Source organism: Brienomyrus brachyistius, chromosome 8 (genome assembly GCF_023856365.1).
Source record: "Brienomyrus brachyistius isolate T26 chromosome 8, BBRACH_0.4, whole genome shotgun sequence".
Lineage (NCBI taxonomy): Eukaryota > Metazoa > Chordata > Actinopteri > Osteoglossiformes > Mormyridae > Brienomyrus > Brienomyrus brachyistius.
The window spans coordinates 3,128,097-3,151,990 of NC_064540.1; the positions used below are offsets into that span (position 1 = coordinate 3,128,097).

The 23,894-nt window shown below is 43.2% G+C and overlaps 1 protein-coding gene across 2 annotated transcripts; it reads left to right on the top strand.

Annotated features, from left to right (window-relative positions):
* Positions 1–18,260: 18,260 nt before the first annotated feature.
* On the top strand, positions 18,261–23,567 carry LOC125747701 (uncharacterized). Of its 2 annotated transcripts, none has more exons than XM_049023132.1 (2): positions 18,261–18,344; positions 22,748–23,567. In XM_049023132.1, the coding sequence occupies exons 1-2, from the start codon at positions 18,333–18,335 to the stop codon at positions 23,339–23,341; spliced, it is 606 nt and encodes a 201-aa protein (XP_048879089.1). In that variant the 5' UTR covers positions 18,261–18,332; the 3' UTR covers positions 23,342–23,567. The 2 variants fall into 2 exon arrangements, with proteins under 2 accessions (XP_048879089.1, XP_048879090.1); XM_049023133.1 differs by having other exon boundaries at positions 22,820–23,567.
* The last annotated feature ends 327 nt before the right edge of the window (positions 23,568–23,894 follow it).

Genomic DNA, 23,894 nt, shown 5'->3' on the forward strand with positions numbered 1-23,894 from the left:
GCTGAGTAACTACAGTGGGGCTGTTTTATTTTTGATCATTTTCCTATTGCTTTGTGTTTTGTAGCGCGATATTTTATAGGGAGCACACAATTAAGAATGTCATTGCGCTGTGTAGAAGGGAAAAGAACTTTTATTGACATTGTCATACATACCGTAGGTGGCAGGGGAGCCCCATGAGTAGCGCGATTGCCTTCCTCTGTGGAGTTTGCACGGATACTCTAGTTTCATCTTCTGGTCCAAAACAATGCAGTTTGCTCAGTCGGCATCCTTACATTTCACTTAGTGTGTGTATATAGGCACCACACCATGGATGGGCGTCCTGTTCAGGGTGTCCCTTACTTTTTGTGCTATGCCACCCGAGATAAGATCCAAGCTGACGTGTCACCCTGTACTGGATCAGTGGTTGAAAGATGGCTAGGTGGATTTATCGCACACGAGTATCTCTGTAAATGTAATTCTGTTAGAAGCAGATGTCAGAAGGGACTCCCCCTGTTACATGGTGTCGCTGCGAAACCACTCAGGATCTCCCATGCTGACGGAACAATTATGCAAACAATACCCAAGAATGGCACACTGCCGCATAGCGATGTCTGTCTTCTAATCTTGATAATGCCGTTTTCTTTCATTTAAAGAATTTTGATTTCAGATGATATTTTGTTATGGAGAACTTGTTTCTGCATGCAGGCCATATGTCAAAATAGAGGAGTTCTAAGCACAATTGCACTCCTGCTGCTGACAGGGGAGACGTGGGCGTACCCAGGAGGATTGGGCAATTGCTTTGTTTGCTTGTGATCCCCCTAATATCTCCCTAGGATTTTTATTGCCTCTCTCCAGTAGTTTTCTGGATGTTACCCCTACTTAGGTTCTTATCATGTTCTATGCATCTGTGATAATGTTCATGCTGGTTAAATCGTCATTTTGCTGAAGTGGCCACTATATATTAGGGGAAAAAAACTTTTAAAAAAGTGAAATCACATCTTTAAGGCGGATAAGTGTTGAAAATGTGTGCTTGACTTATTTAAAAGTAACAATATAGCAACACATGAATTAGTCATTTTTCCTTGGACCAAGTCGCAACTGAAAAATAACCAATTAGAATGATAGTATGAAAAAATGCATGTATTGATGAATCCACCACTAAGGGTAAATGAACATACTGCTGCGATAATTTGTTTTCGAAAATATGAACTAGGACAGTGGTTCTCAAAGTCGGTCCTCGGGCCCCACTGCCCTGCTTGTTTTCCTGCTATCCCTGCTTGTTTTCCTGCTATCCCTGCTTGTTTTCCTGCTATCCCTGCTTGTTTTCCTGCTATCCCTGCCCCACACACAAGTCCCAGCTGTCTTTCAGCTTCTGATTGACTGAACACACCTGATCCAGGTAATCAGCAGTGTGTAGGGCAGGGATAGCTGGAAAACAAGCAGGGCAGTGGGTCCCGTGGACCGAGTTTGAGAACCACTGGTCTAGGACTTCTGCATCTAGAGAAATTAGGCAGTCCAGCGTGATACAGCAATTAACCCCTTCAGTCCACTGATCCCAGAAATCCGATCTATATTTGTAACGATTCTCCTTAATCATTATATGAAAAAATGAATGAATGAAGCACCTGGATTTGTTAGCAGCCTGATTTAGCTGCTAAAGGCTGCTAACATGTGATATTTAACTTTAGCCTTCATGTAACACAATAAAAAAAATAAATATTCTTTTACTTAGAGCAGGCAAGAATCAACAGTGGCTTCTGAAAATAGATTAACAGTCAGTCTGGACCGTTTTGTGAAAATGACACATACTATTCATTTTAACATCTGAAACCTTTCTTAGGGTCTCTTTCTGATATTAACTGCAATATAAAGTACAATGTTTGGACCCCTGAATTCACTGTCTGCTTGGGCACTTTGAACAGCAGTTGCAGCTGCAAATCCTTCAGGGTAATTTTTTAATTTTATTTTATTGCCAGCTTTGCGCATTGGCCTAAAGTCATGTTTGCTTGTTTCAAAGTTCTCTGGTTGCTTTTTAACAACAGGAAGCATGTTTATGTCAGGAATGTGCATTTGTGTTGTATACGATATATCGATGTGACAACCCACTGTGAAGATGAAGTGATCACACTAATCTCAGGTTGTATTTTGAAAACACAACATTCCTCGAAGATTAGCAGCAGTAGAAGTTAACCGCTTGACACCAGTGTTACGCAGAACGAATTCCAAAGGTCATGTTAATAAACCCTGGTCAGTGTATTAAATCAGTCATCAAAATATGACATATGAGTCAAATTTATAAATAATATTTATAAATTGCCCTACAACACTTAAGTAACGCGAAATGATTGCAATTATTTATGTACACAATATAAAATTCAATCTTATATAAATTCATTTTCATAACATTATTTCTATATGCTTTTTACCAATTACCTTAAAGTCAATTGTTTATGTGTTATTTTACACAAAGTACACACACTGCATTTTTTTCTATTTGCAAATATTAGTGAACCTGCCTTTAGTGTTAAAAAAAAGAAAACCCAATTAAAAATTTACCCCCCCTCCCCCCATGTATTGTGATTGTGACGACTGCCCCTCCCTCTTGGCAACTGAATGTGTAAACATGAGCCCAGTGGAAATGTACTACAACTCCACGGGCTTTCTGTGTTATCCGACTCGTTTCTCGAAAGCTGACTCACTGTCACCACAATGTAGGCTTGGCCTCTCCTCATATGAAGCTGTTCTTTAATGGGAAACGTTTGGTGTGTGACAGATTTTTATTGCCTTGATTTAAGGTCACCTTGTTATAGCCTTGCGGTGTTATTGCACGGCTTAGACGAAACTCGAGACGTTCATCCTGAAACTCAAGAAACTTGAGATGTTCACACTGTTGCGCAGTGAAGTGTCTTCGGTGTGTGATGCCATTGTTCGTCCGTAATTCTACACTTATGATCGCAGTAACTTATAACTGTTTGGTGCATAAAGTTGGCGTTATGCATATAAAGTGCATCCTATGTGTTCAAAAGTATGATTTTATTTGTTGCATTCTGCAGAAAGATCAATCGTTCGTTTTTAAAGATCGTGCTGCTCTGGGCTCCACCCAGGCTGTCATCTCCTTTAGATTCCAATCTTCCTGGGACAGGATCCTGCTTTTCCACAGTCCTGTGTTGGATAAGCGGTTATGGAAGATGGATAGAAACTTGGATGTTCCACAGTGACATTATTTAGGTAAAGGTTCACAGCATCACATCGGTATATTCATATATACAAATTGGGTCAGTTTATTTCAATCCCAGTGCTGTTTCTTTTACTCATTTTCACCAAAGTGTTAAACTTCCGTAAGCACTTTTGAAATGCGCACAACAGACGGAAAAATCTGAAATTTCTAAACGGTGTGGTAATGTTTTATTTAGAGCAGTCATATAAATGCATTATAGATACCCTCATAATACATTATGATGCATTCATTAAGTGTTATAAACATGGCTATACGTTTATAAAAAGGCATAACACACTATAGACAGGTAAAATCCTAATCAAGACCATATCAGTTTAATAATGTTCTGTAACTTATAGACTATTTCCATGACATCCTCTGTGTGTAACGTTATACATTTTCACAGTATTTAAATCAAAGTAATCTTTCGTAAGATAGCTTAAACTTCGGCATGATTTGCAAAACAGGTATTTCCCTTGAGGCTTACGAGTACCCAAGTTAAGTATGCACGGTAGAAGATTGCTGTTTTGCAAAGATATATCTCGTTTCACAATTGAGTAAAAACAACTATCAGACATTTTTGTGTGGGCTGCATATTGCTCTTTGTAATATAATAATGCAACCACCCAGCCATCCATCTTCTAAACACTTGTCCTGGTTATGAGGATAATGAAATAATATTTTGTTTAATTGGCATGTTTAAAGTTTGACAGAGCAAATACTGGCAACGACTCACAAGTAATTCTTTTCAACGCTAATTCTGCTCATGGAGGGGCCTGGAGTCTATCCCAGACAGCACAAGAGGAGCACAAGAAGGAGACCCTGGAGGGGATGCAAGTCCACTACAGAACACAGGCTCACTATAGGCAATTTAGAGTCTATAATTGGCCTGACTATATGCCCTTGCATGGGAGGAGGCAACTGGCATGAGGAGATCATGCAAACTCGATGCAATTTTCGGTGCAAAGTCAACAGTGACACATGGATAAAACATGCAGTGCCAAACATCAATACTAATGTAATATTATATATTTATGCCGCTTTTCCACTGGCATACAGGTACCGATCTATATCTGCGAAGAGAGACTAGTTACAGCATGGTTGCATCTCTCTTCGGTTTACCACTGCAGAGGGGTCGGCTCGGTAAAGGCGTTGGCAAATTTAGAGAGCGACAGTGACAGTCATGTATTGTCAAAAATGCGCATTTCATAAGGGCACAAGGAAGTGTAATGCTTTGCTGATGCTTAGAGCAAAACAGCTCTTTACACTCACAAGGATGCTGGAAGGTTCGTGGGAGCAGGCCCTAGCTGTCTACATGTGTTTTGTGGACTTGGAAAAGGCACATGACCATGTCCCTTGGGGGTCCTGTGGGGGGTGCTTCAGGAGTATGGGGTAAGGGGTCCGCTGTTGCGGGCCATTGGGTCCCTGTACAAATGGTTTGCATTGCCAGAAGTCAGACTCATTTGCAGTGGGTGTTGGACTGCGTTTTGTCACCCATCCTTTTCATAACTTTTACGGACAGAATTTCTAGTCGTAGCCAAGGGGCGGAGAAGGTCCGGTTTGGGGGCTTCAGGATCACTTGGTTGCTTTTTGCAGATGATTTGGTCCTGCTGGCGTCGTCAGATAGTGACCTGCAGTGGCAATGGGGCGGTTTGCAGCTGAGTGTGAGGCGGCCAGGATGCGGACGCTGACCTCCGAGTCTGAGGCCGTGGTGTTCGATCAGAAAAGGGTGGATTGCTCTCTCCTGGTGGGGGATGGGTTACTTTACCAAGCAGAGGAGTTTAAGTATCTCAGGGTCTTGTTCATGAGTGAGGGAAGAAGGGAGTAGGAGAATGACAGACGGATCAGTGCAGCGTCGGCAGTAATGCGGACGCTGGACCATTCTGTCGTGGTAAAGAGGGAGCTGAGCTGGAAGGCAAAGCTCTCAATCTACCTGTCGATCTATGTTCCTACCCTCACCTATGGTCATGAGCTCTGGTTATTGACCGAAAGAATGAGATGGCAGATGTAAGCGGACAGAAATGAGTTTCCTCTGCAGGGTGTCTGGGCTCAGCCTTAGGGAAAGGGGGAGGAGCTCGGACATTCGGGAGGGGCTCAAAGTAGAGCCACTGTTCCTCCGCATCAAAAGACGTCAGTTGAGGTGGTTCGAGCATCTGTCTAGGGTGCTTCTTGGACGGCTCCCTGGGGAGGTGTTTTGGGCAGGTGCAACCAGGAGGAGGCCCTAGGGCAGACCTATGACATGCTGGAGAGATTATATCCCTCAGTCTCGGAATGCCTTGGTATTCCCCCGGTGAAGCTGGAGGGAATGGTATGTGAGAGGGAGATCTGGGCATCCCTGCTAAGAGTGCTGCCACCCTGACCCGACCCCGGATAGGCGGCTGAAAATGGACGGATGGATGGATGGATGGATGGATGGATAGTGATGTAAAACCACAGAGATGCTTATTTACTTTTCACACTGTGTACATCATGATTTAATATGTGTGCTAATTTCCTAATTTTCTAGCACATCTGTGGGAATCACCATGTTATGTTAACATCAAACGTTAGCAGAATTTGCATCTGCATGCATAAATTTGCACCATGAATCCATTCCATTCAGCTGTTCTGTAGAACATTTTTAAGTACGAGTTTGAAAATTTTCAAGTTATCAGGCATGCACCGGTACATTGCGATGTGCGATATTCCTAATAATGAATAATAAATATAATATGTCCTTTTTTCCTTTAGATAATCTATGCATAATATTGATGCAGATCACTGGTATCTCCATGTGTTTCGACCTATGAGATGGTTTGGTCACAGTTTTAGCCCTGCTTGTTACAGCTTGGGTGCGGGTCACATACTTTACAATGGAAAGCCGTCCATTCGTGGTACAGCTTGGGTATAGTTAGGTTCTTGATGGCAGTGAATAGGCGCCATTATACTAAACACTTATCATATATATAATATAAACTGTCGTCCTTTGCATTCATTATCTGCAGTCTTGGTATTTTTCCATTGCCACCAGGAACCAACCAGTACCGCAAACTGCCGATTTTCTGAGGGAAAGTGTGCGAGCTGTACAGTGCCTGACCTGTACCCACGCAGGCACGGCCCTGCTTACTTTTCTGCAGTGGAAAACTGAAGTGAGCTGGATCCCCACTGTAACTGCTCTCTCTTCGCGGTACAGCACGGGTATGGCTCACTTCCTGTATGCCAGTGGAAATGCGCACCGTTTTGTCCAGTAACCCCAATCCTAGGTTTCCCGGCGTTCATGTTAATTTGGTCTAAGTACACACCAAGCCCATGCATATACAGACCCTCTCGGGGGTTAATATGGTCCGTGTTATAATATTTCCACTTCATGATGGGTAAATGTTTTTTCACTTTCAGTACATTATTCAATAAATCACATGAGATAACGCTTGATTGTAAAATCGGTTTTGTGTTAATCATTTTGCCCAGCTATAGGCTAATGTAAGTGTTCTAAGCATGTTTAAGGTAGGTTAGGCTGGGCTATGGTGCTTGTTAGGTTAGGTGTGCTGTATTAAAATACATTTTCGCCTTCCGATATTTTCGCCTTATGATCATAACATGGGAAGAGGCTGTAGCTACAATCTAAACCGGTAATCATGCAGCAGGCCTTGGTTAATTTGGAAAATGCCTGTGTGAATGCCCCTTCAGAATCTGCATAGCAGGTGAGGTTGTAATACATATTATGACTTTGTTTGAACTGCTTGGTAAAGCAAGTTGGTAACATGCTTTTCTGTATTGTATTTTTACTGTATTGTATTATATGTATGTTTTGCCAGTTACATTTGCCCCTCATTTTCACATTAATAATAATGTGAACATTTGTAACTGGCAAACGATTCTTATTTACATAATGCATTGTTTGCACTTATTAGTGTTTGCACTTATTGGGCGTGTACCTGTGAATCATAACTGATCAAAATGTTTATTTTACATGCAGTTTAGCGTAGGGGCTCCCAAACTTTGGATGTTTACGTAGTTTAAAAATTTTAAAGGGCCGGTTAAACTTGTAGGCCGAGGTGACGCCCAAACTTGTAGGCCGAGGTGAGAATCCAAATGTTTGTTCCAAAAGCTATCGTAAAGTAATGAGTCGTGAAGTTGGCGTAGCTTGAAAATAAATAGTTTATTTTTGAAAATATAATACTATACGCACGGGCCAGATCTTGGTTGCGTATGATCCCGTGTCTTTTATGTCGTGTCTCTTTCGATTGTGTTTATGGAGACTAATACGGACTTTTTTTTGCACCTTTTAATGATTCAGGAAATGTATCGTACACATCTATTTCCTTGGTTAAATTTCTTTTAAAGTGTGTTAATTGGGATTTCGTAATCACACATTGAATTAAATAAAATGTTGAATAAGCTTAAAATATCTGAAGTAGTCGATCACTCTAAACTTGCCTCAGTTTAACCTGTAAAAATCGGTTCAACCCTAAACAAATAAGAAAGTTACATTTAATTAAACTAATAATATTCGACTACGGGAATGAGTAAAACACAATGTACGATCAACGGCTTTGTTTTATTTTTTCACGGTAGTTGTCACAGTTGAGATTTACCTTCCAGCATAAACCAATCCCCAAATCCGTCATTGTAAATTTAAGCAAATTATTTTCTTCCAGGATTATTTTGTAAACTGTGTTTAAAGGTACGCTGTAAAGTTTTATATGCCAACGAAAATCTCATGCGACTGCGTTTATTTTCTGTTGCTAAATTGGGTACATGTTTTTTACCTGGAGGAACCAAACAACAGATGCTTTCGTGGACGCCATCAAACGGCAGCCACAGAAAATGCACCAATAATACAACTAACAGACCATATGACTTTTATTGAGGAAAATCGTTTTTCAGGAGTCTTTCTGGTGTCTGTTGCATATGATAAGCTATTGATAGGAAAATCACCTATCGCTGTCCCTGTCGCCTCACCGATTTCTGTTTTTGTCTGCGACAGGGGCTACCTGAGCTAACACGTGTTTTTGTTTTTTGTTTTTTTTTTTTACCCCACCCTTATTTCCATCACTATGGTAGCTAGGGGAGGGAGTGATCTGTCAAGTTTGCAGAGGTGCAGATCAGATGATAACAAGCTGCAGAGATGCATATGACCTTGCATTGCTTTTGTAGGGGAGATTAAGGCCACGGAGGACATAATTCAGCGCTGCTTGTCCTGCTCCGCATCTCTCGCAGTCTGGTTCTTATTACATTTACTCCCCACTTCCCTTCAGCTGGGCAGGAGGTGGCAGCTCCTATACTGGTTAGTGTCATAGATCTGGAGCTCGGCGATGCCTCTTCCCGTTACGTGTCTTTGAATGGGTCGCACCGTGCCCGGGCTGTGCAGTCTGTCCGTGCGGTGCTCGTCAGGGAAATCCGCTCTCCCATGATACATGACCTCGAACGGACACCTTGGGGAAACGCGCTCGCCGCCGCGATATGCAGCCCATGTGACTAACGTTAAAATGACAGTTGATCCGCACCCCCCCTCCCCGGAAGACCATCAATTACATCAGCCGCTTCAAATGCGAAGGCCAAGCATCCTAAACCTGACACCTTTAATTTTTTCTTTGGCATTAGGTATATGAAGTGTTCAATTAGGCTTACATAATTGACTTTATTTAAAAGCTGGATGAGTCAGTTATAAATAATTGCCTCAGGTTCATTATTGCTATATGCAAATATTAGAAAGCATAACTACAAATGATGAGACATTAATAAATATAAAAAAAACAAAGGTAACTTGTGTTTGTCACACATGCGCTTCAGCTGGCATATTCTGGAAGCTTCTCATTTACTTGTCATCACAAGTAGAAGTAGTTATTTCCAGAAGGGATTAAACTTGCGGCAGGCCGAACCCAAAGCGATGACCAAATCGTGATTTAAACAAGCTTTTTTAGACCAAAAAAGTAAACTGTGGACCTGTTTCCCGTAAAGCGTAGGAATTTGCGAATTCCAACAGATTGTATTCTTACCAAAAAGCAGTTGGCTAAATCAACAAATCTGAAAGCTTACAACTTGATCACTAGACTTAGACCACGGAGATGTAAACCACAAGAATTTTCCTAAACTGAGGAATCTGGAATTAGTACTGTTTTTTGAAGGTTTCTTTTCCGCTTTTATTTTCTCACGTTAAAATTTGAAGTCTTCTTTTCCGTTTATAAATTCCCCTTTTTCATCTTTTTCCTCAAACATTTGTTCTGCTCTTAGAGAACACCATTTACATAAACATGGCACGTCAGGACGCTGAGGTCCTCTGGGATTTTACGAGCATGTTTTTCTCATTCGGTTTTTGGTTCCCCAAAGGGTGGTTTTTTTTAGCTTCGTTTATGCTGGGTCACCGTACCCTGTACTGACCCTTTCACGTCATATGAACTCATTAGTTTGCAAGCAGTACGGAGTGTAAAATTCATGGAATGTGGGAACAGTGAGGATTGGTACAGAAAGACAACTTAATCTTTTTTTTTTGTTTGGAACAGGAGTAGCACACTGATTACTGCACAGACAGTTCGATAGAAGTGTATAATCAAAGTGTCATTTGAAGCAGAAAAGACTTTTTACAATGAGCACCCTTAATACAGAGAGCCATTTCTCACCTTTTTAATGATATAACTTTTTCTAGTAAAAGCTGCAGAATAGGTGCATCAGTCGGTAGCTCTGTGGCCTCAGACCTCCAGGCTTGTGGGTTTGGTTCCTTGGATCTGTGGGTGTGTGGGTTGAATCTTCTCCCAGTGCTTGCGTGGGTTTAGTGGAGTTGCGTGGGGATCTGTGGGTTTGCGTGGGTTTATTCTGAGTGCTCTGGTTTCCTCCCACAGTTAATAAGCCTGCAAGTTAGGTGAATCTGTCCGTAAATTTCTCAGTGTGTGTGACTGTCTGTGTCTTCTGGCATCTCGTCCAGGGTTTCTCCCTGCCTAGTGCCCTCTGCTTCCTGGGGTTCAGGCTCACAGTGAGCGTAACATTATAATCAGAAGATGGATTGACAGACTAGATACATTTACTGTTTATAGAGCATTCCAGGCAAGAAATTAGAAGTTATAACAGCATTGAAAGGACAGAGTAAATATTGCACAATGTTTAAAATTGTGAGAAGCTTGGAGGCAACGGAGGACACTAAAATTCCAAAAGCGTGGATGAAAAACATCCCCTGCAGTCTGCTATGTTGATTATAGATCTTAACAGCCCCATACTGCAGAGTTTATGGATTCCCACGGGTCCTGATTATCTCCTATGTGAAGGATGGCAATGGAAAAACAGAATTTCTCATGTCCTGCTAACATACACTAGTGGCCAAAATTCAAGGATTCATTCAAGGATTCAAAGTTTTATTGTTCTATATACAAAGCACACTGTACAGAATACAGTGAAGTTCTTACTTGAATGCGTTCTTCAAAGATTAGACAGTTTAATAAGCAGTGCAACATTACAGTAACTGGCATTACATAAACAATAAATAACTGACAAATAACGTGCACTATTGACAGTACCCATTAGTGACCATAACAATGCAAGTGTGCAGTGTTTTAAACAGTCTTTTGCATGCGTAATGTCTGCTATCAATATTGCACATAAGTTTGTTAAACACTGTTAACATATATTGTACATTGTAAACTTGATTATTATTACACATGAAAAAACGTCTACATGTCACAGCCGTGTATGTTGAGCGATCCGACGGCACTGGGGTGAAAGCTGTCCTTGAATCTTGTGGTGTGCGTGCGGATTGTCCTGAGTCTCCTACCAGAGGATAAGAAAGAGAGAAGTGGCAGTGCAGGGTGGCTAGAGTCCTTCATGATGTGCTTCGTCTTCCTGCAGCATTGTGGAAGCATCAAATATTGGCAGTAATGGTTATAAACAACCAGAGCAAATATCATACATTGGACAATGGAACAATTAAATGGAATAAAGCCCCGTAAGCTCTAAAAGCTGGAAGTGTTTCCATAATTTTGGCCACTAATGCAGATGGAAACATCTCCTGCGATGACTGTCCCATGCTGAGAACATAGCAGTGCCAGATTTATTTGGGCAATAGAGCAGTAACAGTTGCTGCTTAAACATCATTTGCCTATAAATGAGTGTGAATAAGAGCTTCTTCATCCATGCCATCCTGATCCAGTTATTAAAATTTGATTGATAGATGACTTTTTCCACACTTCAAAGTGCAGAATATTTTGTATACTGCACACAATCGAGTTTTTAAGGTGGACCGGTGATTCATCACCTATTCTTATTTCTGACTTGAATTCACAGGATAGCCATGCATCTCCAGACACCCTTTACTGTGTCTGTGGTGACACATCTTATGATGAATTTATCAGCATAAGGGCCAAGTGTATGTGATAAGACTTTTCAGTGTTCACTCCATCCATCATCCATTTACATTTTCCATTTCAGGAACCACAGGAGGCCTGGGGCTTGTCCCCAGCCAGATGGGGCACAGTATAGTGGAGTGCCAGTCCATCATAAGTAGTGCAAAAGCTTTGTTTCCTCATGAGGGGGTGGGGGGGCGGTTGGTGTCAGTTCAGTGACACCATATTGCTTAATAAATGTTTTTGGACTGTGACAGGAATTCAGAGTTTTGAGGGGAGCCTGTATGTGCATGAGGAGAATATGAGAACTAAGCATATAGTGCCAGGACAAAATCTTTGCCTGATTCCACCTATTTTTGTTTATCCATAACGCTTAATTGTTTCTAATCTCCAAACAAATTTAGGATAATACAATGGACAACCTGAGTAACGACCACACATGGTTTTTAAATGGCCATTTGATTCATCGAAGGAAAAAAAAAATCATCAACACTTATATCACCCATTTGACCCAGTTATGAGCGCCTTAGTCACTCATTCAACCAATGAACCAAATCTAAATGATAATGGATTAAATTAAACTTGACGAAAACAGCCTTGGGCAAAAATGTTGTCCATGAGAAAGTTGCAAGGCAAAAGCCTCCTGAGGAACATGAAGGTTTATCTGACATTGGCTAAAATACCTTGATTACCCCCAACACTTTTGTGGACTGAAAGCGGAGCTATTTGGAATGCATGGGTCCTGCTACATTTGGCATAAAGAGAGGCTAACAGAGGTACCACACAAAGAACATCATGGCCGCAGTCAGACATAGTGGAGGCAGTGTGATGGTGTGGGGATGCTTTGCTGCTGCAGGACCTGGGAAACTTGCCGTAATTGAGGGACCCATGCATTTACCTGCCAACCAGAAAGTCCTGAAGGAGAATGTCCTGTCATCAGTCTGTGATCTGAAGCTCAAGCACAGTTGGGTTTATAGCAGGACAAGAATTTGAAGCGCAGGAGCAAGTCCACCTCTGAATCACAGGAAAAAAAAAACAAAATTATAATTTTGGAGTTGTCTAGTCAAAGTCCTGACTTGAACCTCACTGAGATGTTCTGCTGGGACCTCAGATGGACAGTTCATAAATGAAAACCCTCCAATGTGGCAGAATTAAAACAATTCTATAGAGAATGGGCCAAAATTTATGCACAGCGAAGCCAAACGGTTAGTCTCCTCTAACCACAAGCGTTTGATTGCAGTTATTGCCGCTGAAGGTGGCACAACCAAGTTTTTTTTTTTTTGGAGGGTGGGGGGGGGGGGGTGATTACTTTGTCACTTGGGTAATATGGATGTTGGTGAATTATTTTCCCTCAATAACTCAAATTGTCATTTAAAAACTGACTTGTGTTTACTCTTTACTCAGGATATGTTTTGTATTATCCTAAATTTGTTTGTAAATCAGGCACAAGTGTTATGGATAAACAAGAACGAAGGGAATTTGGAATTTGGGCAAATACTTTCTCACGGCACTCTACACACACACACAGGGATCAAAACCAAGCCCAGTGAGCCATTTTTATTGTTGTTATTATTGGATGATGATGATGATGATGATGATGATGATAATCTGTCAGAAAAAAAGTATAATATATTATCAATTCAGTTTCCTTTCATTTTTCCATGCTAAAATAGTAGCAATAGTCATTTCTCTTCATCTGGCAGAATTTGACATGGGGATTACTTTGGGAAATAGTTTTTTTTGTGGGCTGTTTGCTTGGTTTTATGTGAATAGTGCAAAATATGGATGTAATTATGTTGTAGCCTGCTGCAGTCTGTTCAGGCAATACGTGAGTATTTTAAGCAACTAAGTCCATTGTTTACACAGCTAGATGGGCTTCTATCCTCTGCACTGTGTCTAGTTATGGGAGACATAATGGTTCGTGACCCTTGGCAGGATGGGGTCACTGTGTCACTATTGCTGTCAATAGTAGTAACTGGTTCCATTGATGACTGCTGAACCTTGTTGGAGTTCACTGATGCCAAGAGGGCACAGGACTTCCCCAGGATCATCAGATCAAATGGCTCCATAAATCAGCTCATCAGCCTGCTGAGCCCGGGATTCAAACCTGTAACCTTCCGGCTCATTGTGCCACACTCCGCCTCCCCATGTGATTTTTCTGACACACACTGGCCAAACACTGGACTCGTGAGGGCTGCACTTAGGAAACTGTCATATCGGAATGGTCTGAAAGGACACCGAGAAGCTTGATATGGGTCCATCAAGGGTGCAGACACACTAGGACCATGTTGCGGTACTCGGAGCCCTTATGCAGCACGGTCTGCCTTTCTGCACAGTGGGCGTTGCTTTCCTGCATGGGGCTGTTTTGGGTGAATCTACAGAGGAAACCTAACTCTCCCAGAAATTCACAGGACATTGGAATGGGAGCATATTAGCTCTTTGGTAAATACTGAAATACTCCATAATGCAAGTGCCAGGAAAAAAATAAGGGCTCTTTGATGTCCTTGAAAAGCATTACCGCAGTGTGTCGTATTCTGCAATTAAAATAAAAATAAAAGAAAACATGACATGCCAGTACCGCTGCTCTCTTCAGTAGAGATGTTCGGCATGGGTTTGGCTGGTAGCCGCTGCCCCCCCCCCCCCCCATTTACAAATGGCACAGTCCTGCCACGGGGATTTCAGTGACTTAATCTGCTGGCGAAAGCCAGGGCAGACAGAAGCCCCTTTGTCCGTCGCTGACAGAGAGTCGCTTCAGGGTGTAATGCTGCTGCTGCTGCTACTGGGCGCGCCCAGCTTCTGTCGGCGGTGGGCGGAGTCAGCGCCGGGCACGAGGCCGCCAGATTTAAAGGCACGTGTGCATTTACTTGCCCGACACACGCGACTATGGAGGCGGGCATGAGGACACGGGAGAATTACCACGCTGCGATCAGGAGCCGCCTGCTCATAAAAGCCGTGCAACGGCCGATTCCCACTGGTCTGGTGTGTGCCAAGTTTTGATAACGTATCAGTAGGGAGCTTGCCGGCGAGGGTCATGGCGCTCTGGATGCCGCTGCCGGCAGAGGAGGCCCTGTTTCGGAGGCAGACAGAGCAGCTGGCAGAGCCCACAATCCCACAGCTGCGAGGCGGATATGCCAGTCATGTGGCAGAAGCCCCAGCAGGCTCCCCTCAGACATAATGCAGTGGGCGTCACTGGGACTTTACCAGTCATGTGACAACTGCCTCCCAGGCCCCATGCTTTTAAAATTTATAATAATAATAAAAAAATAATAATAATAATAAATTATTATTGTTACTGTATGATTATTTTAGCAGATATGCAGTCCTAATTTTGTGGGTAAAGTACAGTTTCCTCCCACCACATGGATGTGGGTCCGAATCCCACATTTGCTCTGGGAGTGTGAGGCTTGCATGTCACCCTTCGCTGTTGTCTGGTTTCCTCCCACAGTCTAAAGAGAAAACAGCTAGGATAACTGTCATCTGCATATTGCTTAATGGCCTTAATTGCTTTCTGTGTGTGCCCTGTGATGGAGTGACATTCCGTCAGGGGCACTGCCCACCCTTATGCCCTGAGCTGCCTGGGATATGATCCATTCCCCCGATGGCCATGAATAGGATAAGTGGTTGGAAGATGGGTGAATGGTTTGCCCACATATGATCTCCACCTTGTCATTTTTTTAATCTTTCTGTTGTAGCTGCGGTGGGTTATTTGCTACTGTTTTATTGCAAGAAGTTTTGGTGAACTGCACAGAAATATGTGTGCGTATATTGTGTTATGTTTGGACTTACAGTTTCTGTGAGTCTGGCTATTCTCAGACCTCAGTAATTAACAAGGTGTTTTATTCCTTCGTTGAAATGTCATGGTGGATGTTATTTGTCCATCACACCATTCTCATAAACTGCAGACGCTGTCATGTGTGATTGCTCCTGTAGTGTTTTTCTGAAATGCAGGAACATCTGGCTCCAGGTTTCATAGCACATTCAGCACCACTTACGTCAAGCATCTTAGCCAATCAGTAACTGGCCCGCTTGACCCCCTGTCTGTTTGCTGTTTGCATTCTGTTGCATGATTGGCTGTTTGGAGCAGCAGGCTGTCTGTATCGACAAAATATAGAATCAAATATTAGTGCATGGATTAAAGTTTAAATAAATACCTCTTTAGATTTTGCCGACACCACCCATATCAACAACAGGTTTTGCTTGTTTACTTATCAGTAGGACAGGGAAACCCGTGGATTCTCCTCATAAGGGCTTTGGGGCTCTGACACCTGTTCCTGGCAACAGGCAGAGTGCAGGACAGCCACTGGGGGCCTCGACACCCTGTGCGGGCACCAGCTCAGAATATCAATGCTGTATGACAAAGGAAAAAAAAAAATGGGCCACAATAAAAGGTGACGTGGTGTGTAACAAGATAAGAAACTCACTGGGGCGACCAGGACCTACTAGCTGACCAAGACGTAGATCATTGTTCTTATAGCTGAACAGGGTGAACCAGGTTATTGTATTTTTTTTTACCCATTTGAATTTGATTCGATTCTGACCTCCAGAAGACAAAAAACTCACAGGTCAGTGAGACAGGACAGCCTCGGGATCTGGATGGGTGCTGTGAGACTCGCCCCACCAGGGCCTTTTGTTATCTCTTTGAAACACACCTGTCACCCAAGGGGTTGTAATTATAAATATAACAAATATAACTCTACTGAACTTGACACTTGACTCTTTAATCCCCTCTACATACTCTTACGCTGCTCTGCCAAGACAGATACAAGTATCCACTGGTTCTAGGTATAGAAAGCACGGCGTTTACAGAGAGGCGCTTTGCTCGCCTACTGGCTTCGTATCGCTCCTGCCCTCTGGGCCGTAGGGACTGCCAGTCGTTAATCTCTGCGAGATTAATCCTGGCCTTGACAGGAAGGGGTGTGCCCAAACGTGCCTCTTACTGGCGAGTTAGCCACTATTAAGATGTTAAGTGATTTCAGGATGAGAAAATAGCTCAAGAAAATAGAAAAAGGAAATGTATCAAAGCTTTTTTTTCTTGTTGGTCTTTAGCGTTGATGATAATCATAGTACTACTATCCATTTAAGAAATTAAGATACTATTTAGGATGAAGATTTCATACAGGGGCGGGGCCACAAGGGCACAGGCACCAGCTGAAAGCTGATTGGTCGCCATAGTTCCCCTCCCCTGCCCCTCACCGATTCAAAACATATTATTGGCTAATGATAAAGTTGACCCCTCTTATTCTCTCCACCTTAAAAAAAATCCTAATATCACACCCGATCTCGTGATACTGTCTGAATGGCTGGTATCCATAACCATGTTCTTTATAAGTTGCCAATCTACTGTGAGGGCTCAATTAAGGGTCCATTAAGCGTAAGAGATCTCATAGTCCAGGGAATTGTCAAAGTGTCCATCTTTCTTTGCTGCCTATTTGGTTCTGGCTAATGGTGAACCTGGAGCCTATCCCAAGAGAAAGAGGGCATGAAGCAGGGGGTCACCGTGGTCATGTGTAGAAGGTGGGTTTGAGTCATGAGTTCACCTGCATACTTTTGGAGTGCGGAGGGGTCCTTGCAAGCTGGCCAAAGTATGGGTGTTGAATGTCTTGCCTGGCTGGATAATAGGTGTGCGTGTGCCTTGTGATGGGTTGGTGCCCTATCCTTGGTTGTTCCCTGCCTTGTGCCCGTAGTCTCTGGGATAGGCTCCGGAGCCCCCGACCCTGAATAGGATAAGCAGTTTCAGAAAATAGGTAGATGGATGGAAGTGATCCGGCTAAGGAGGAAATCTTCCTTTCTGTAACGTTGTTTTGTTGGTCCGTTGTTTTGCAAAATATCTTTCCAACTCGCTTAACTGGAATGTGAGTATGACATCATTTCCAGGTCCGAGTTCCCACCCATGAGGTAAATGGAATGCATTATAACATACCACTGCAAAGTTAGTCTGGAGACAACCGAATTGTCATGGAAACCCAGTTAAACTAGTATTGTTTATGCATGTGTGTGTACAGTACATAAATGTACACACAGGAGTAAAAGGCAGCTGTAACTCACTGTAAAACTCATTGTGGTTTGTGCATGATGGCCTCTCATTGGCCTGTGTAACTGGTACGTGCTGTATTAGAGTTAAAAAATGCTACATAGGAAGCACCAGTCCGTATAATATCATAAAAGAAAAGAGTAAGAATTGTTTGCAATATTCAGCAGTCTATTTCTCATGCCTATTTGTCCTGTGTAGGGTTGTGGGGCTCCGTAAATTATTTCGAAATCTATGGGTGCAAGGCAGGGAATAACCCAGCATGGGGCACTAAACCATTCTAGGACACTATATAATTATAATATTTACTATGTAACAAGCATGAAGGTTTTCTGTCCTGAGCCTGATATATCTATGCATATATACATATTCATTCCTGTTAGAGGGATTAATCAGTTCACGCTGCTGGTGAATTATGCATCGGCTGGATTACCGTCTGTGTATTAGCCTGATCCATGGTATTGCCTTAATATTTTATCAAGGAGATAATGTTTTGGTCTGTATAAGTGTATTAAAAGACATCTTGTGAAAGCTCAGTGCACCGCAGGGCAGTTTATTGAGCCATTCCTCTTGTTGTGTCCTCAGATGACTCCACGTTACCCTTGGTAGCAGACGTCACCCTCGTCCAGCAAAACGCACAGCTTTTCCACGCACTTGTGTGAGAAAACTCGGCCTTCATGGGCACTCCGGTCTGTGGACGGCCCCGGACGTCGTGTTGGTATTTCACGAGCTCTTCGGTTAGGATTACCTTAAATGTTACTGGTTATGGCCATTTCCTGGGCAGCCGGATAATTCGATAATGATGATGAAGGTGCGTCTTGCGTCTGAAGGGTCGGTTGTTTTCCAGCTGAAAGGTCACAGTCTGACACCTGAGACGGCGAACTTGTTTCGCCTTAAAGAATAGCATTTCTGAGAGAGAGGTGTGGGAAAGCTGATTTGCACGTGCTTGCAGGTTGCTAGGAGATTCTGTGTACAGAATCTCTACCAATTTATCTGCATTGCATTCTACCCAGGAATCGTGCTGCATGTACTGTAATATTTTGTTGCATGCCTATTTGTTCGGTTTATTTGACCGTTTACGTATAATTGTGCATTTTAACCTGATTGCATTGTGAATTGCAGTTTTAAGTAGAATGTTTTGCATATTTAAATACACCGAATCCACCGGATAGTTCCGGTTAATGGTTAGACATTGATTATAAATCAGCAGAGCATTGAACAGCTTTTGTGTTGAGGCTGAGGGCTGTGGGGGTCCCCAAGAACAATGAAAACGTTCACGTTTCACATTATCTTATTTATCTGGTGCTTTTATTCAAAGTGACTTGTAGTAGAGGGTAGGGTTGCAACTTAAGTGTGCTTCCTGGGAATAATGTAGACATTATATAGGTTGAATTAAGAGAATGTAATGTAATGTGATGTAAATTGTTATGTGGAATAATAGGCTTGCACTGTTTTTAATCAAAATCGGTGCTGTCACAGAGCGAACAAAACACAACTGTAAGGCGAGGCGGTGTGGATATCTGGGGAGATCAGGTGACAATCTGTATAACCTTTGCCTACTAACCAATCAAACTTTCTGTCTCTCCTCCCTCTCACCTGTTCTTCCCTAGTGTATTTACAGTGTCATCCTCCTTTGTTTCTCCCCCCTCATTTGGCTGAAGCGCTGCCCAGATTACATACCCATTCCATCCTCGCGTCGCCGTGTCAAGTATCTATGTTTACCGGTCCGGCCGGAGCGAGTCTCATGATGCCACCATTGGGAAACACCGTCTGAAACGCAAAACCCCAGGTGTCTCTGCAGTAGTGACATAAGCAGACAGACAGAAACTGGAGGACCCAGGTCGGATTATGGGTTGTGTGGCCCCTGGGCAAAACCCCTCCGACACCCCATCCCATCACACCCCCCACGCCTAGATAAATAGCTGATCCTGAGTGTTGACCCCAAGCCCGGCTCACAAGTGTATATGTGTGTATATGTCTCAAAGCAAAAAAAGATTGGATGTCTGAAAAGGAGCATCCTGATACACTGGTACAAATGGCAAGTACAATACCATTTCATGTCCATCCATCCATTTTCTGTAAACACTTGTCCTATTCAGGGTCAGAGGGGGTCCAGACCATATCCCAGAGGCTATGGACACAAGACAGGGAACTGCCTAGGATGGGGTGCCAACCCATAGTAGGGCACACAGTGCTTTGGTAACAGCAATTAACTTCAGCAGGTTTTTGGACTGATGGGGTAACCAGAGACACGACAGGGAGAACATGCAGGCTCCACACACATGGAGCCATGGCAGCGACTCAAACCCTGGTCCCAGAGGCATGAGGTTATAGTACTAACCACTGCACCACCGTACCTAATTTAATGTCAGTAATTATTAATGAATGTCAATAATACCACTATTCGGGTTGGACAAATGTGACCCGTCGCCACGAAATGAGTCTTAAGTTGCACTGATAGAACTGCACCCATAAGACCCATTTCGTGGTGATGGGTCACAAATGCAGACTCTACATAAATGGAGTTTGATAAAAATGTACTTAATAACCAACTAACAGAATATAAGAAAATATATACAGAAAAATGCTGTTTTAGTATCACCTGCTAGTTGATTATTAGGTTGTAAGACTGTTTTTATTTTTCGTTCTTTTTTAGCTATTCTGTATTTTTTATTAAATGCATTTCACACTACGTGTGCTTATTTGCAAGACATGCAGGACTTCCATGCATGCTGCCCACTAAACACTATGATAAGGCCACAAACCAAGACTGAGGGGGCCATGGTGACAGGACTAGCCAGACCTTTCTTTAGCGAGTCGCCTGGAACCTGGACCCGAAGGGCGTTTTGCACTCTGAGAGACTTATTAGCACTGGTTGAAGTGAGAGCTGGTGGAGGGGTGACTTGACCCAGTTTTCACAAAAGAGGTCTGTAAGCTGAGTAAAGTTAAATGTTTTTCTTTTCTGATATGCTTCAGTAGCAGTCGACAAAGGTGCTGATTTTTCTTTTTTTTTTTTTTTTTTTTTACTTGCAGTATTTTTTTACTGATAAATGTGCCGGTCAAACAAAGGAATGACAAGGGAGTTACATCACTGATGTGTTTTGTGTGGCGAGCGTTTCACATCATTTATGGGTCACTTTCAGCCGCACACTTTTTACATCACGGTCTTCACAGGCCAGGCGTGGCTGATTTCCCAGCATTCCTTTACCTGGGATTTAGGTGTGAAGCCTCTGGCCAATCAGAATCAGTAACTATTGAACTAAGTACATGGCAGAACTGAAAATATGGCCTGGATTTGGAATCGAGGTCCAGATTTAATTGTTTCATTATTTTGAATGAAAGGGTTAGGGCAGGGGTAGGGGACCTGATCCATGGGGAGCCGGTGTCAGTGCGGGTTTTTGGGATGACCTCTCTGTCAGCCAATAATAAAGCAGCGATTCTCAACTCCAGTCCCTGGAATCCACTGTTATTGGCTGATTGAGAGACCAACCCAAAAACCCACACCGGCTCTCCATGGATCAGGTTCCCTACCCCTGGGTTAGGGTGATGAATGGAGTTGTGTGGATAAAGTAAGTGCTGCATTGCTTTTTATTGGGACTATAAGAATTGGGTGATAAAGCAGAGATGAAATGCCTTTGAGAGAGCTAATTATTACGGCCCATATTTTACGCATGCCATGCTACGATTGCGTTCTGTATTTAAACGAGACTTACATAACTTTATCCATTCATTCATTTTCTGTTGCTTATCGGGGGTGGGATCGCGGGGGCAACAGTCTAAGCAGGGATGGCCAGACCCCCCTCTCACCAGCCACCTCCTCCAGCCCCTCCAGGGGCACAGCAAGGCGTTCCCAGGCCAGTCGAGAGATTTAATCTTTCATTTTATTCATTAATAATGTAAAATTACCAAGCAGAAAGATCTGATTTTGAGCAGCATGTAGTGCTATGGAATAGTACGGCTATTTTTAAGTTTGGTCGGTAGGCTGGAGTGAGATTTTCATTTTTAGACAGGTCTGCACACACATGCACACAATGTTAGATGTATGTAACAGTTTTATTACCTTGCAAATAGTTTGTAGGGTTTACAAACCGCCCCAAGGTGTTTGATATGTAGCTAATTTTACGTTTATAATGGAATAACAAGATTTATTGCATCATCGTGAGAGTCTGAAAGCGTGAGTCTCATGCCAGAGGCGTGAGAGTTGGTAACCCTGGTCATCATCATCATCATCATCATCCTCATCATTTTCCTGTCTTATCCACTGTACTTTGCTGCCTTTGCTAACTGGAATCATGGTGGAGGCATACCACAAAGGTCAGAGCAGGTTTCTTCTTCCATGGCCGCAGACTGTATCTCCTTATGGGGGATCCCTGGGTGTTTGAAAGCCAGCTGGGAGATATATTCCCTCCAGCGTGTCCTGGGTTTGCCCGGAGGTCCAGTGGGACATGCCCAGAACAGCTGCCTTGGATGCCTTCCAGATGGGGTCCTTATACGATGCCTGAATCACCTCAGCTGACTGCTCTCTATCCAAGGGAGTGGTAGCTCTATTTCGAGGCCCCTGTGGATCTCTGAATTGCTCAGCCTGAGTCCGGCACCCCTGAGGGCAATCAGAATCCTTTTATTCGCGAGTTATGTATGAGGAATTCATTTTGGTGTGGATGGTGGCATGTGGTATACAAATAAATAGATATAGATGTAGATACAATCTGCAGTCACCACACCGATCCACCTGTTTCACATCGCTTGTGAGCATAGTCTAAGGGTAGGCACAACAAAAAAAAAAACGATTTTGTGTGCCTAGCATGTGTCGCCACTGATACTACACTGATACAAGGCCTGGATATCACACAGTAGTGGCTCTGTACTCCAGATTCTACCCATGGTATCTTGGGACACCTGATCATACGCCTCTGCCCAAGTTCGCAAGGCAACACTGAGCCTTGCAGGATGTGGCATAAGGAGAACATGAAAAATCTGGGGAGCACAGAAAGGACCCCCCCCGATTCAAATTCCAAACCCTAAAGGTGTGAAGCATACTGCTAGCCACTGTGCCTTCCCTGCCGTGCAAGGTCATTAAATAAAATGACTTAAAATTACACTATTTTCAAAGTAGAAGGTGTAAAGCCATGTCTGGTACCTTATAGGTACCCATGAAATCATTAAAATGGAATTTTCTTTGTGGGAGATGAAATCGCTCCAACCTGCAATCTGCAGGACAGCAGTGCAGAGATCCTGAAGCCCCAGATGCAGGAAAGCAGTGCAGAGATCCTGAAGCCCCAGATGCAGGACAGCAGTGCAGAGATCCTGAAGCCCCAGATGCAGGACAGCAGTGCAGGGATCCTGAAGCCCCAGATGCAGGACAGCAGTGCAGAGATCCTGAAGCCCCAAATGCAGGACAGCAGTGCAGAGATCCTGAAGCCCCAGATGCAGGACAGCAGTGCAGGGATCCTGAAGCCCCAGATGCAGGACAGCAGTGCAGAGATCCTGAAGCCCCAGATGCAGGACAGCAGTGCAGGGATCCTGACGCCCCAGATGCAGGACAGCAGTGCAGAGATCCTGACGCCCCAGATGCAGGACAGCAGTGCAAGGATCCTGAAGCCCCAGATGCAGGACAGCAGTGCAGAGATCCTGAAGCCCCAGATGCAGGACAGCAGTGCAGAGATCCTGACGCCCCAGATGCAGGACAGCAGTGCAGAGATCCTGAAGCCCCAGATGCAGGACAGCAGTGCAGAGATCCTGAAGCCCCCGGTAGCATCACCTGATGATTGCTGGTGGCGGGACAGCGGGGAGCAAAACAAAAGACTTTAATCTGTAATGGGCAGTAATTTGTATAGGTTTTGACTGCAAGCTAATTGCTTGATCATTTATGATGGCACAATATAATTAAACTGGGACTCCCAATGATCTTTGGAATTCTTTCCCAGGGAGCTGACACTGAAATTATGGGATTTATTTGAATGTCAGCATGAGACCGACTTTCGTAACCATGTTGTTAAAAGCCAGTACTGTCCATCAAGAAATAAACCAGAGGTTACTCCCCCTGTCAAATCCTGACTTTTAACAAAGTACAGGACTGTGCAAAGTCTGTGCAACTCTTAGGCAGTTGAAGAAAATGTTTAAAGCTTCATCTGGGTAGCAAGTGTATATTTGCTCAGGTAAACTAACTGCATTTTAACATTAGCATATATGCAAATGAACAGTAACGAAATTCGAAATAAGGACTTCCTTCTATTCTCAAAGAAGTTGCTGATATCTTGGATAGCCAGAGGAACACCGCTTCAGTTTCCAAACCCTACCCGTTCCATGTATGCGTTACATTCCACCATCAGCTCACTTAATTAATTAACTTAGTTAGATCATT